The 15,294-nt window shown below is 35.6% G+C and overlaps 1 protein-coding gene across 1 annotated transcript in view; it reads left to right on the top strand.

Moving 5' to 3' along the window:
• The first annotated feature begins 10,672 nt into the window (after positions 1–10,672).
• LOC126825377 (atrial natriuretic peptide receptor 2) overlaps positions 10,673–15,294 on the top strand; it is a 41,006-nt gene continuing 36,384 nt past the window's right edge. Inside the window, exons 1-3 of the mRNA XM_050554979.2 lie at positions 10,673–10,811; positions 11,024–11,102; positions 15,050–15,146. Coding sequence (XP_050410936.1) covers positions 11,065–11,102; positions 15,050–15,146 — 135 coding nt within the window. The 5' untranslated portion in view covers positions 10,673–10,811; positions 11,024–11,064. The remainder of the gene's footprint in view (positions 10,812–11,023; positions 11,103–15,049; positions 15,147–15,294) is intronic.

Below are 15,294 nucleotides of genomic sequence, written 5' to 3'. Positions count from 1 at the left end.
TGTCAGAAGTTATTGAATCTTGATCTATATCAAGCTCTGTATCTGACATTTCTTCTGTGATTTGTACTGGGTAAATGAAAAAATTACAACTGCCAATATAAACGACAATTTAACTAAATTGTCTCCACAGTACTTAGAAGATCAACACACATCTAAATAATCTAGATCTAATACACGTGTATAGGCCTAGTAATTCCACGAATCACTAATCCAATGATTCTAGAAAAATGACACCTTGTTCTCGTATGTAACCAGATGTACTGAATTGCACTTGTCGGCGGCGACGGCAAAAATTTCATATTTGCGATGAGCCTCGTTATAAGAAACAAAAATTTGCATAAAAAGCTGTTCCGGCATGCTTACTAGGAAGCTCTGTCTAGACACTAGGCATAGGTCAGCACACACAATGCCATATTGGTAAGGACTTTGAAGTAGGCCGCAGAGCCTAGGAGTCAAATCAAGGTGCCAAAGTATTGCGTTTTGTTTATTTTTTCATTACATTTTTATGATTTTTTTTGTCCTTTTACCCCCTGTTTCACCAAATTTTACCAATTTTTAAATTTCATTCACCAAATCACCAAACACATCCCGATTTCACCAAATTTGGTAAGAAAACACCAAGACTGGTAACCCTGTCAAACCCCCCTCTTTCTTTTGGCCTCAAATGTTATATACATTATTAGACATTTATTAACATAACAAAGGTCATAATCAACTCTTTAGTCCATCGGATACTTGCAATTTTCAATGGATTGAAACAAGATCGTCAATTAATAATTTAATTAAACATGGATAATCAAGACTTTGTTTACTATTGTAACAGCAGTAGCAATGACAACTGAGACTCTGTTATTCTTCAAACAGCCATAATAGCTCAGAAAGAAGTAATTTGACTGATATTTTCTTTAATATATTCATTTTTCATTGTTTAGTTTTCCACTATTAAAGCGAGAACTGTCAGCTATTTATCTAAATCTTACATAATGCATGTGTAAAGGGGCATTATGCGAGAGCGAAATATTAATTATTAACAACTAATACAGTTATTTACTTATTTCAAATGATACTGTATATATTATTTCGCTACCCTGGTCCTTTTGATATGCTGATAAACAAATCAACTCGTTAGACCACCAGATGGTCTTAAATATTGAGTGGATTCAAATCCCCGCCATATCTTCGTTAAACGCTAATACGAAGGCAAGCCCAATTTGTCCGGTAATACAAGGATACTGTCAATAAAATGAATTTGAACTTTTGAGACTTCATTTATTATCATAGCAATGGTATTTGACAATCGAGAATATGAACTGTGGGTGGAGGTTGTGTATGCCCACAATTGACAATTTATGGTTATTTGTTGTACAAAAAACTTCAAACTTTCATATCTTCGCTCATAATAAAGTAATATGAATGACATGTGCAATATATTCATTTTTCATGATCTATTTTTGAACTATTTCAGCAAGAGAGGGCCACATTTTCTCTAAATCTCTCATGGTGTATATTTATCGTATTACATTGTTCATTTGTATGATTTATGTTTTCATCTGCAAGCAATTCTGCGGTTATGTCTTTCCTTTTGTATTTTCGGTCTATTTTATACTTTACGCGTGAAAGCAAACCCTTGCAATATGAATTAAGTAAACCCCTGCAATAGTTTATATAAATTATATATATTTCAGACAACAAAGAATTTACATCCAATAAGATGGGGAGATGGAACCAACAGTTACTCAAGAATTCCCCTGGCTGTGCCAGAATGTGGTTTTAATCACGAACATTGTCCACCAGGTATGTTATTATAATAAAAGAAACCGAGTGGGATCTTTTGCAATAATATTCTCCCTGTTTATTTCTGTGTCTAAGATTTGAATTAGAAATGATATAGAACGTGTTTATTTCTATATCTTAGAATTGAATTACAATGATTTTTAAAAACGCCAACATAGGCCTGGCTGAACTGAAAGGCAATTTCTAAGTCAAACAACGATTGGTTAACAACCGCTTTAATAACCAACCAATTGCAACATAAATTATAGCGCCAGAAAATAGGTTACAGCGTTTATTACCTGTTGATTAAACTAAGATCTCCATTAAACTATAAAGCTAGACTGTATGTAAAATTTGAGATGAAGTCAAGATTATAACATGGTCGCAATAGGCTTCCGTGCATTTTGTTATTTCTCCGATGCTAAATTACTGTCTGAACTATCGTAAATTTGAAACGGATTTCTTCGAGTATGCACAAACTACTTAATTATGTTTAGTAAAAACTTACTTATGTGTTAGAAATCACCCCCGGTTAAATGAAATGCATTATACAATTAAATATCCCAACAAATAAAAACGTTCTCTCTTGCAAAATTGAACTCCCCACAAACTTTGACTTCGAGAAATACAAATATGGAAGCTAATTACGCCACTTATCGTGCAAAGGGGGTGACAGCAATAAATGGCAGATTCCTCGGACTACAGAAGTATCCCTCATGGTGTTCCACGGGGATTTGTACTAGACTCTCTTTTATTTTCAATATACATTAATGTGACATTGTGAACAATATCAATTCAAACATCAGATTAGTTGCTGACGATACCTATTCTCTATACCCACAGGCAAGTGCTGCTACCATCAACGATGACTTAAATCGCATCAAAAATTGGGCTTAGACATGGCTAGTTATTTTTAACCCTCTGATACTGACTATTACTACTCAGGCACTTAAAGGGATTAAAATAAAACTTCTTACTACTCTTTGACTATATATTACAGTAATAAGAAGGGGTACCAGCTGACATTTTGTCTGCTATCATCTCACAATTCTCACTTGTTCTAACACCCGTCGTTTTTATTGCAAACGAAACTTTATTTAATCATTATACACCTTCCAATGTAATTAAATTGGTCATTTTACAGCGTTATTAATTACAAATCAAACTTGAAGCGTGATCACTTGGCTATTCGAATAGGAAATCTTTAAACACAGTATACTGTTCTTTTATCCTTCCACACTTTGATTATGCCGATATTATCTGGGATGGGTGCAGCGATTACTTAGCTAATAAACTAGAATCCCTATAACTGGATACACGCACTATCTGTGGCGCGGTTGGAGGTACTAGCCATGCCTTACTTTATAAAGAGACTGGGTTTGTTCCACTCTAGGAAAGACGCCGTCGACGTCATAAATTAAAATTAGTATATAATTTGAACATATGAACACAAGGTACAGGTTTATGGATAAACAATCAGTGAGTTTAAAACAACCGGAAAACTACCGGAAAACACCATGTTATACTGAATACCGGAAAACACCGGAAAAACACTAAATACCGGAAACCACCCTAAATAGGTAACCCGGAGACGGGCTATATTATAAACCGGAAACTAACCCTAACCCTAATCTTAACCCAGGCACACAGGTTCAGGCTCCCGGTTACCTATTTAGGGTGCCAGTCTCCGGATTACCTATTTAGGGTATTTTCCGGTATTTAGTGTGTTTTCCGGTATTCAGTATAAAATGGTGTTTTCCGGTTGTTTTCCGGTGTTTTCTTGTCTTTTCCGGTATAAAGTATTGCCGCTTGATAGTATATACTCTTTCCAGTCCCAGCTCCTCCAGACAAAAATAACATAAATTGTTCTAGATTTTTCTTATGTATCTTGTTCAAACAAAACTCTCTTACTTTATAAAATACACCCTTTTGGGTATTTTTTCAGTGATCTTATCATGGGTATATTTCTGTACTACTTATAATAGTATTGTATGATTCATTTTTGTTGTTTTTTCTGACCTATCAATTCCGGTATTTCAATTTCCTCTATTTCATCGTGTATATTCTCATCTGGTATGTCAAGACATTCAGGATTATCAACTTGATTTTCTATATCCAATGATGACCAAGTATCTTTTAAGTTTGCTTTACCTTTTTTCTAGTCGCAGCATCAATATTTACTTTATCTTTTTCAAATAAGCTACGATTACTATCAACAATATCTTTGACATCTTCAGTGTCTTTACATATTTTAACTGAACAGATTTGTAAAATGTTTCATATGTCTCAAATCCTATTGGTTTTAACTGTTTATCTATATGATGTGGTAAAAATAGTTGTAAACTACTAAGATAATATTTTTCTGGTTCTTTTGTTAATGAGAATCTGGCATAGCGAATTACAGCTGGTTTAGATCTTGTTCGTTTACTGATATAACCTAAATCTTTCTGAGGTTTATATGCTGGATTTTTTCAGAATTTTCATTTATTCTTTCAGATATGGACATAACTCGATATATTGAACAAAATGTAGCCAAACACATATTATTGAACTCTTCTAATATGCTTATTTTTAAGCATGTAACTTCTTACTAACACATGTTATATTGGCTATTTACACATGTAAAAATGCTAATTTATATGACTTATTTTTTTAAATATTGCAGTTAGAATTTGTATTTTGTTCTACTTCCATTATTACATTTAATTTAATGTAGGCAGTTTAGCTTCGTTAACATTTTGACATTTTACAAAGGTAACAGACGGCGCTGTTTACTTTTGTATGGTGGTTCATTGAGAACATGAACAATTGACCCGGCAGACATGACATTTTTTGTCAAAAATAATAAAAATATTTTACCTACAAATGCAAACTGTTCTAAACTATTTTCGATAAATAAATAGGCTATTTTATCGTGCATTTTTACAAACAATTAACTGTCGATTGTTTTGGCCTATTTGTTTTCTAAAAGAATAATCATGCACGAAATTGAATACATCTATATAAATCGGTCATACTTAGTTTAGCGTATCTCTTCCCCTCAAAATTATAAAATATTTTACGCATACAAATAAAGTATTTATGATATCATTGAAGTAATCCTGAGTAATCTATATCGGGCCAGGCTTCCAAATCGTCGGGAGCCGCGGTGTCACGGTTATTAAGTCACTGGCTCGCTCCCGGAGTTGGAAGAGAAAGTTCCTCAGGTTTTCTGGCGTGGGACGAAATGGGACGAAAACGCGATGGCGTGCACTAAGGGTAGGCCATCACACCCCTGTCCGTACAAAATCCCCAGAAATTGCACACTTCATGACGTATCCGACCCGTCTTCATTAGCACAGTCGCAAACAGCAGGACGTTAAACTTTATTTCATTTCCAAATCACCGGTTTTGTGTTAGGATGTAGGAAGACTTTTGGGGATTGGGCGAACGATTCACCGCCCTTATTGACCCCATTCTATAGGGTCATAACTAAACGAATTTAAAGTTGATATAGTTCTACATTGTTTACACTCTCTCATCAAAGTCCCATATTATGCTCCCGTTGAGGGGTTCCGAGGTAATTGTCACCACCCCTCCCCTCTTATATTTTAATGTTTCCAAATGAAATGAAATGAAATAAAATGAAGTTTAACGTCCTACTGTTCTGTTCCGAACTGGACTAATGAAGACGAGCATATGCCATACAGTGGGGGAAATTTTGTTCGAACAGCGGCACTACGGTCTACTCTTATATCGAATTTCAACTGTCAAGGGATCTTTTACGTGAACTCCAATGTGTACACGGGACCTCGTTCCATCCGAACGACTAGACAGCTGTCCTTGTCAGGCCATCGGTCCTGCATCACTGACAAGGGGGAACCACGCCGGAAAATCTAGATTAACTTTCTCGGCCAATGCAGGGATCGAACACCCGATCTCCAGGCTAGCGAGTCAGCGTCATACCTACTTAGCCACCATGGCCCCCCATTAATGTTTCCATAGGGTAGTATATACAAATATATGTTCGATTTTGGCACTTATCTCACGATAACATTTTGGATTATAGCCCCTGATCGTATGGAAATCGCACACATAGCATGTGGGTCACAATTTTTATTCGATTTATTTTAAAACTAAAATTGTATGTTATATCCGAAAGAACTCGAATAGGTTCAATTTTGACACATATTGGACCGTTATTTCCTGGATTTTAGCCCCGAAGAGATCATAATTTTGATTCTTTTCCGAAAACATTGTGAACGCGGCAGGCTATAGTTTTTAACATTTTTTTTTTATCAAATTAGGTTATGGCCCATTAGCCGAAAACCCCTTCAATATCCAACCTCCTGTAAAATATAAAATATTGTTTATATACCAAAACAAACATAATAAAAACTTAGGATAGTTTACTTTTGCACGTAAAATACTTTATTTTTTCTTTTAGAGAAAAAAATAGCCTATTTTTTAAAAAAAAAAAAATGTCGCGTTTTTGGGTTATATAAAAAGGCACAACTTCATATGTCCTCAATGGACCACCATATAATAAACAGCGCCACCTGTTACCATAATGAGAGTTAGAATTATGACTTATCATAACGGATTAAAAGGGAGTCATAATTTTAGCGCACATTATGCTCACAGATGGCGCTGTTTATTATATGGTGGCTCATTGGGGACATGTAAAATCTCGCCCTTTTCATTACCCGTCAGACATGACGACATTTTTCTGTCAAAAATACTAAAATATTTTACGTACAAAAGCAAATTATTCTAGATATTTTTCAGATGAATAAATAGGCTACTTTTTCGTGCATTTGCCCTAATACGGCCTTATCGATTGATTTAGTCTCTCTTTTTTTGCAATATTCGTTCTCGATATTTTTGAGAGAAGTATTGGCTATTTTTTCCTCTAAAGATAAATAGAATATATTACTCACATAAGTAAATTATTCTGATAATATTTAAGTTATATAGAAATACACCAGTAGAACAAAGTTATTGTGTGTGCTTGTTTTGGTTTATAAACAATATCTTATTTTATTTTAGATTTAGATTGAATTGAGAAACAGGAAATGATAATTCCGATATAAAGATAAAGCAAAGCGCCTACCCCCCCCCCCCACACACACACACCAAACTTTGGACTGATATTAATAAAATCAATTCAAGCGGCTAATCCGATGATTTGGAAATTTAACATACATTATGCAAGAGCTGAATCTGCCTATTGCAGGTTTTGCACCACTGAAAAGGGGAAATAACGCCGGAAAACCCGAGGGACTTTCTCTTCCAACACCGGGAGCGAACCCGAGACCGAGTCGGGACATACTAACCGAGCCACCACGCCTCACGATGATTTGGAGACTTGATCCGATAGAAAGCTAAAATAATATCAAACATACTTTACTTGTGTGCGAAAAATATTTCATAAATTTGAGGGAAAAATTAAAGATACGCCTAACTTATCATTACCTATATATTTATTTATTCACTGCATGACGTAATGAGTTCTTTCTATATATTTTATTGTTCTTTTAGAAACAAAATATGCCAAATCAATCGATATAGCAGTATATTGGAAAATGCACGACAGGGAAGCCATTTTATATATTTTAAAAATATCTACAACAGTTTGCTTTTGTACATTTGTACATAAAATATTTTATGATTTTTATCTGTCGGGTTATGAAAAGTCGAGATTTTAATGTCCATAATCAGCCCCCATACAATAAATGGCGCCATCTGTTACCAAAATGAGGTTAGAATTATGACGGCTTTACCGCGAAACATTTTTGAAATGTCAAAATGTTAACGAAACTATACAGACTATAATAAATTAAATGTAATAATGGAAATATAACAAAATACAAATTCTATCTGCAATATTTAAAAAATAAGTTATATAAATTAGCATTTTTACATGTGTAAATAGCCAATTTAACATGTGTTAAGAACTTACATGTATAGAAGTAAGCATATTAGCATATGCATTACTAGGTTAGGAGTTAGAATTATGGGGGAAATTCCGCTCCATATTATATCTATCTATGATACTGGGCCCTGTTTCACAAAAACTTAAACTAAAATCACTAAAATAGATTTTAACTAAAATCAAACTGAAATTTTAAATTTTATGCGTTTCACAAAGATCGATTGTAACTTAAAATGCAATTTTAATAGATTTTAAGTTAAAATTGCTTGCGCTCGCGCAGTGCACAATTCCGGTGAGGGCACATAGGGTATGAGCATACACGCTTCGGAACTGAAAACTGTTGCCAGGTTGAACTAACCGTTACAATACCAATGAGGAGGGTTTCATACGTTGTTACAATGTCTGCAAATGGTCAGTCAATCGTAGAGAGATGAAATAAAAAAGTTTATTGTGTGTTTTTTGTTTTGAAATGTATCAGTTGGTTGGCCTTGAACTTGCATGTCGCTTTCGTGACCTTGGCATTTGATTTACTCGCAGGCTTCAATGGAAATAATGCGTATCGATAAACTAAATCGCCTGAATTTCGTAGTTTTATGGTATTTTGGATAACAGAAACTACTGAGAAATTGTCACAAACATGTGATATTTCTGACTCAAACGATTAATCTAGACCAACCTATTGTCGATATTTAAAAGTATTCAATAATTTTTAAACTAATACACGAAATAACCAATGTTCCGGTGATGCCTAGATTTGAAATGTCAGTCCCATTGACCCCTTCAATAAAAATTTGAAAATGCCAAAGTGCCACACTCCTTATTGGATAATGCCTATCTGTCTTATTAAATTAAAATGATTTTTTCCCAATATAAAATACCCTTGGCTCCTATATAAATCATCATAACCCCAAAGCCGTAAATACTTTGCATATGGCGTATCTATTATAGGACTGACGGGGTTTCGGTTCCCCGGTTGTACGTCCAACCTCTTGGGATTTCTCCTCCCAAGCGAATTATTCAAATAAAATTGAACCATGTTTTAGTCCCGAAAAGCCCCCCCCCCTCTCTCTGTCTCTCTGTCTCTCTCTCTCTCTCTCTCTCAATTTTAAACAATTGTAGGCCTACAAAAATATTTTTTTTTAGAAATTAGATAATGAAGTGGGTTTAGATTTTTTTTAGGATTTTTTTTTTTTTTGTCTATTAATTATTTGAAAATAATATTATTTATACTTGAATCATGGTAATATATAAAATAGTAACAAAGAGTTTTGTTTACTGGGGTTTTGAGGAATTTTTTTTGTTCTTGTAGTTTTAATTTAGGGCGTCATCTAATTGCTTATATTGCCTTACAATAAAATAAACGGGTGGGCCACAGCTATATTTCCAATGCAATGAAAAAAAAAAAAAATGGAAATTATTTTTGTTAATGATAGTATGTTTAAATTATACAACCCGGGCCATTGGCAATATTATCATTATTCCAACTATATCCATATGTCGCAATAGATCCCACAGGGTAGCTCTAATCAATGTTTGTTAATGTCGTGATTTTAAGTTAGGAGAGGGTGACGGCTGTCCTAAGTTAAAATTGTTTTTAGTTAAAATTTTCCCCTCAAATAGCTTTGTGAAACGCCACTATTTTAAGTTAAGATAGAATTTTAACTTACAATTTTATTTTAGTGGATTTTATTTAAAATGCTTAAAATCGTTTTGTGAAACGCATCTATCTTAACTTAGGATGGAATTTTAGTTTAAGACGATATTAAGGAGATTTAAGTTTTTGTGAAACAGTGCCCTGGTCATAAACAAATTTTCATCACTCAAAGCTCCTTCTTTTGATTTACTCTGTAGAACTTTTAAAGGTACTTTAAGTCTTACATTATTTTCACCAGTTTGAATAAACTGAACCTTACGAGATGATTCTCGTAACCTTAAATTACATATTCTATAAGCACTTTCTTGTGCAGAAATTTGATACAATGCCGATATGTACTTGATATTTTCTTTAAACTTTCTTTTGCTGTCAAATTTCCGTCTTTAGCCTCTTCTTGCGCATCTGATAAAACCAAATCCATTTCACTTCCGATTTCGATATATATGAAACTATATAAACTATACAAGAATAGGCATCAAATACATAATGTATATCGATGTTTACATCCCAAGCTCTCAACAAATTTGGATTATAAGGATTTATCCATACATCTTTCGGAGTTCGTTTTAATATAACATTATTTCTCTTTGATGACACCTCACAAGCTTTCTGAAATAATTCCTGTGTCATACCAAGATCATCGTATATTTCATCAATAGAAGTATAATTTTTCTCTTCATCTGATAATGCTTTCCATAATGCTCCTAGTAGACTTTTTGCTGTGTTCTGGGTCATTTAATCATTGTTACATGTATTGTCTCCATTTTCATCTTCATTTTGTTCTGGGGTATTTATATCATAATTATCTATTGAAAGACATATGAAACTTTGTTTTGTTTTTCTTACAACTCTTTGTATGTTTATAACTATGCCTTTGCACACTATTAACAATCTCGTGTAACTCTGGGTCATTGGCGCAGGACGTTAGAATGGGACGAAAAACCGAGATCCCGTGTACACATTGGTGTGCACGTAACAGAACCCTTGGCTGTTGCAATTCCATATAAGAGTAGGCCGTAGCCCCGCTTTCCGGACAAAATTTCCCCCATAGTACACTGCATGGCATATGCTCATCTTCATTTGACCAGTCGGTGCAGGAAAGTAGGACGTTCAACCTCATTTCATTTCATTTCATTTGTTACTTTACGTGAACAATACTTCATGTAACACCACTTTTGACACCACAAATGCCAGTCCTATAACACGGGAGACAACCCCATTTATTTAAGCTGGAAATCGATAATGGGACAATTAATAATGTACAGCAATGTCTCGGTGTTTATTTCTTATATATCGACCTGTTTACGGTAGTTACCGATCATGCCTGGTTACTACAAGCCACGTTTTAAAATGGCGACTCTATATTGGAATTAGGAAAATGTGATGTTTAGCTTATAGGATGACATTCAATTGATGCTTTTGGTGCAGTTTTATAGAATATGTATTTAAGTCTGCATTAATTCCATATCGGTAATGTTTTATCTAAACATAAGAAAACGGTGCATGCTGTATAGAAAGTATATATTAAGTATGGCGTCTGTATTCCTTTGAATTCTCGTCGCCAATTTTATGTATCTTAAATTGTAATTGTTTTTTTTGTTTTTTAAAAAAATCCAACATAATATAACTATACCAATAATTAATCCAGTTTTAAGTACAACTTTTTTTAAATATATTTTCAGATAATTCACTCCTTGTTATTGTGACCGTATTAGTTGTCGTCATGATTGGTTCTATTTTTGGATTTTTTCTCTTCTTTAGGTAGGGTAAAGATTCATATTCTTAAAATTCCATAATTATTACATAGCTGATAGTACAGAAAACAAAAGAATTGCAATTGGTCCAAGACAATGTTTAAGAAGCTTAATTTTATATGGATCTTTCAAATTGAAAATATTCCCATTTGAAAATTTAAACTAGGTGTTTTTGAATGGGTGCCCCCCCCCCCCCACCAACAACCACCAACAACAACAACTACCTTTCTACCCATTCACACTTTCCATGGTGGCAAGAATAATTTAAATGAATGTCTTCTAAATTGTTTTAAACCGGTTTTGAAATGATTACATGGGTCATTCCATGTCAAGTGGACAAGTGCTTGTAAAGTGATCCCTCAGAATATTATGAAAAAAATATATGTTATAGTGTATACAAATTTCTGTAAACCTGCAAGGTTATATGACTCTAGCATTAATATTGACTGAGATATGGCCTTTTGAATAGTTAGACAATATCTTCTAGTTAGACAATATTCTTAAAATTATGGGGTTTGTAAGGGTCTGTTAGAGAATATTATATAGATTAAGAATTCAGTATGCAAAACAAGTACTGTCAATTGTGTACGGAGTGCCCTAAGCTCCAAAATCTGATACTTGTGCAAAAAAAAAAAAAAAAAAAAAAAAAAAATGTAGACATTTTACTACAATATATTAGAAGTTGTTACTTATCACATGTATAATCTATCAATGGGTATTGTTTGAACAGACATTATTAAAAACCATATCTTTGTCGCTTTCCTGTAAATTTTAGCTTTGAAAATCGACATGTAGACATTTTAGTACAATATATTAGAAGTTGTTACTTATCACACGTATAATTTATCAATGGGTATTGTATTATTTGAGGGGGGTTTGATGGCTGAATGGTTAGCGTGCGCGCGCTGTATCATAAAGTCTGTCATTGAGTCGACTGGCGTGGTTTCGAATCCCCGGTTGTACGTGACAAGGAGTAGGGTCGCCTGTCCAACCTCGTGGGTTTTCTCCGGGTCCTCCGATTTCCTCCCACTGCTAAAGACCCCTACGCGCAAGCGAATTATGTAAATAAAATTAAACCATATGTTAGTCCCGAAATGACCTAGTTTGTGTCGAGTGGCCGTTAAACTCCATCTCTCTCTCTCTCTCTCTCTCTGTATTATTTGAACAAACATTATTAAAAAGTAGCTTTGAAAATCGACTCTCAGGAGAATAGCAAAAAATCACTCTTTTTCAAACGCTAACCATGTATAGGAGGAGCCTTCCATGAAAAAATATGAAACTTTCAAGAATATAGACTGACTAGAAGGAATAAAATCAGATCACAAAAATAGAGTCATATAATAGTAGTTTGAAAACCTGCGAAAGGGTACCGGGATTCAAATGGTCATATGTCAGTGAATATTAATGCTAGAGTCATATAACTTAGTAGTTTTATATGTCTGTATGTACTATTACATATATTTTTTTCATAATTTTCTGAAAGGGTCGTTTCACAACTTTCTGAGAATTTGGCCCACTTGACATGGAATGACCACATTTCGGTTAGTTTACGTGTATAAGTGTGGTCCCCTGCACTTACTAGTCCGGTAACAGGTCGACAAACCTGTAAATATAGTCCACCTAATGTTTTTGATGGATTATATATCTTCAGTATGTGTAGATTTGGGGAAATAAAAATATTCAAGATGGCCGCCATAAGGCATTTTCTGGTTATTCAATGGGGTAAAATATGTGACAGATTCTCTCGGACTTCGGTTTAAAGATGGTTTCTACAAGAATTCGACCCGCTGAATCCAATGAGCTTGGGGATTCCTCCTAAAATTGCAGGCTACTTCCGCTAGCGGACCAAATTCAAAATGGTGACTTATCAAAAGTTCGCTAAAAAAGTGTGAAATATATGGAAATATAGGTTTTGGGTGTAATATATACTGAGCGCCATAGAAAACGCATCACTTTTTTTCTCAAATATTTTATTACTAGGTGGTTTTGTATGTATAATATTATGCAATACTATGGACTATTGTTTCAGACAATGCCCCCAAACACAAAAAATATCGGCCCGTGTGCAAAAAAAAAAAAAAAAATTGCACATGAAAACCCCAATATTCACGTTCAGCATTGTGTGTGACCCCTTTAAAAGCATGTTTTCAACTTAATGTGCAGTACATGAACTGTGAAACGTCAATCTGTCGTAATTAGTTCTTGAACGTGTGAAGGAATCGAGCTAGAGAAGTCGGAATGAAGCCATGGGAATGTCCAGGGCTGGCATGTCTACACGTGCTATTGCCAGACACTCCAATTGTCATCAGTCCACTATTGTAAGGTTGGTGGAACGTGTTCGAGTTACTGGATCAACACGTGACTGTCAACGTCCTGGTCCACAACGCGTTACAACCCAGTCTCAAGACCGCTACATCCGGGTCACTCATCTGCGTGACAGATTCCGCCCAGCGACTCGAACAGGTGCAGCAGTCGTCGGAAGACAAGGACCAGTAAGTGACAACACCGTAAGACGTCGTCTAAGAGAAGTGGGACACAGTGCACGACGACCTTATGTTGGAGCTATCCTCAGGGATCATCACCGTCAGCGGCGTTTGATATGGGCTCAAGGACACCAGACATGGAGAAGAGTAGACTGGCAAAGTGTGCTCTTCAGTGATGAGAGTCGCTTTCATCTTTATCACGCTGATGGCCGTCAACGTGCGTGGAGACGTCTTGGGGAACGTCTTTCAGACTGCTGCGTCTTCGAAACGGATCGATGGGGTGGAGGGAAGTGTAATGGTGTGGGGAGGCTTCACATTTCATCACCGGACCGCCCTACACATTTGCAGGGGTCGCGTTAATGCTGTAGCCTACCGTCCGTGATGATGGCCCGTGGAGGACACACGCGCTACTGACATCTGTGTCGTACTTTTGGTTTTGACCCCTCTGACTTTGTACCCTTGATTACAGATTAAACATTCATAAGTGTACAAATGTGTTGTTATTGATGTGTTCCCATTTGAATATTGTTCACAATAAGAAGCAAAATAAATAAGATATGTTTACAGGATCATTTTGTTATACGAAAAACTAAGTGATGTGTTTTCAATGGCGCTCAGTATATATTTTCAATGTGTGTAGTTTCAGAATCCGGATGATGCCACCTTGGCAGCCTTGGGGAAATTAAAATATTCAAGATGGCCGTCATCGGGCATTTTCTGGTTATTTACTTAAATTTAATGGGTACAATTCGGTAGAAATTCGAACGGACCTCGGTATGAAGGTGGTTTCTGTAAGAATTGGTCCCGCTGAATATAATGAGCTTGGATATTCCTCCTAAGAGTGACGGCTACTTCCCTTAGGTGTACAAATACCAAAAGCTATTCCAACCCGATGATATTCTTCCCCTTATAAATGAAATGAAATGAGATGGTGTTTAACGTCCTACTGTTCTGCTCCGAACTGGACTAATGAAGACGAGCATACGCCATACAGTGTGCTATGAGGGACATTTTGCCCGGACAGCGGCACTACGGCCTACTCTTATATCGAATTCCAACTGTCAAGGGATCTTTTACGTGCACGCCAACGTGTACACGAGACCTCGGTTTTTCGTCCCATCCGAACGACTAGACAGCTGTCCTTGTCAGGCCATCCGTCCTGCATCACTGACAAGGGAGAACCCTGAAAATCTGGATGAACTTTCTCGGCCAATGCAGGGATCGAACACCCGACCGCCAGGCTAGCGAGCCAGCGCCTTACCCACTTAGCCACCGTGATCCCCTTTTCTTTCCCTTATACACACGGTCAAATACAATCAGGTATATGTCTAACTCACCCTCTCTTAAATCTTTGGAATACTCACAATCGGTAGAACAGTCCGATTCTTCCCATTCCATCTGTATCATCCAACGGGCATACCTTTATATGTATTGATATGTAAATATTGTACTTACTATTCGTATTTGATAGGTGGTGGAAGCGAGAACGTGATATAAATAAGATGGTATGGAAGATAGCTTATAAAGATCTGGATTTTGATTTTAGTAAACGAAGTCGCTCATTTCTCGTACGTAAGGTCTATTACCATTTTGTGTACACCCACATTGAAACGTCGTCCTAAATTGCCGTCACCCCTGCTGGCACCGTCCATCGGTCGGTTATTTACATTTCTTGTGAACACGTTAAAGACTACATTTATCATCCGATTATTTTCA

This window comes from Patella vulgata, chromosome 6, assembly GCF_932274485.2.
Source record: "Patella vulgata chromosome 6, xgPatVulg1.2, whole genome shotgun sequence".
NCBI lineage: Eukaryota > Metazoa > Mollusca > Gastropoda > Patellidae > Patella > Patella vulgata.
The sequence above is the reverse complement of the archived record's forward strand: the minus strand, read 5'-3'. Positions and strand labels throughout refer to the sequence as shown.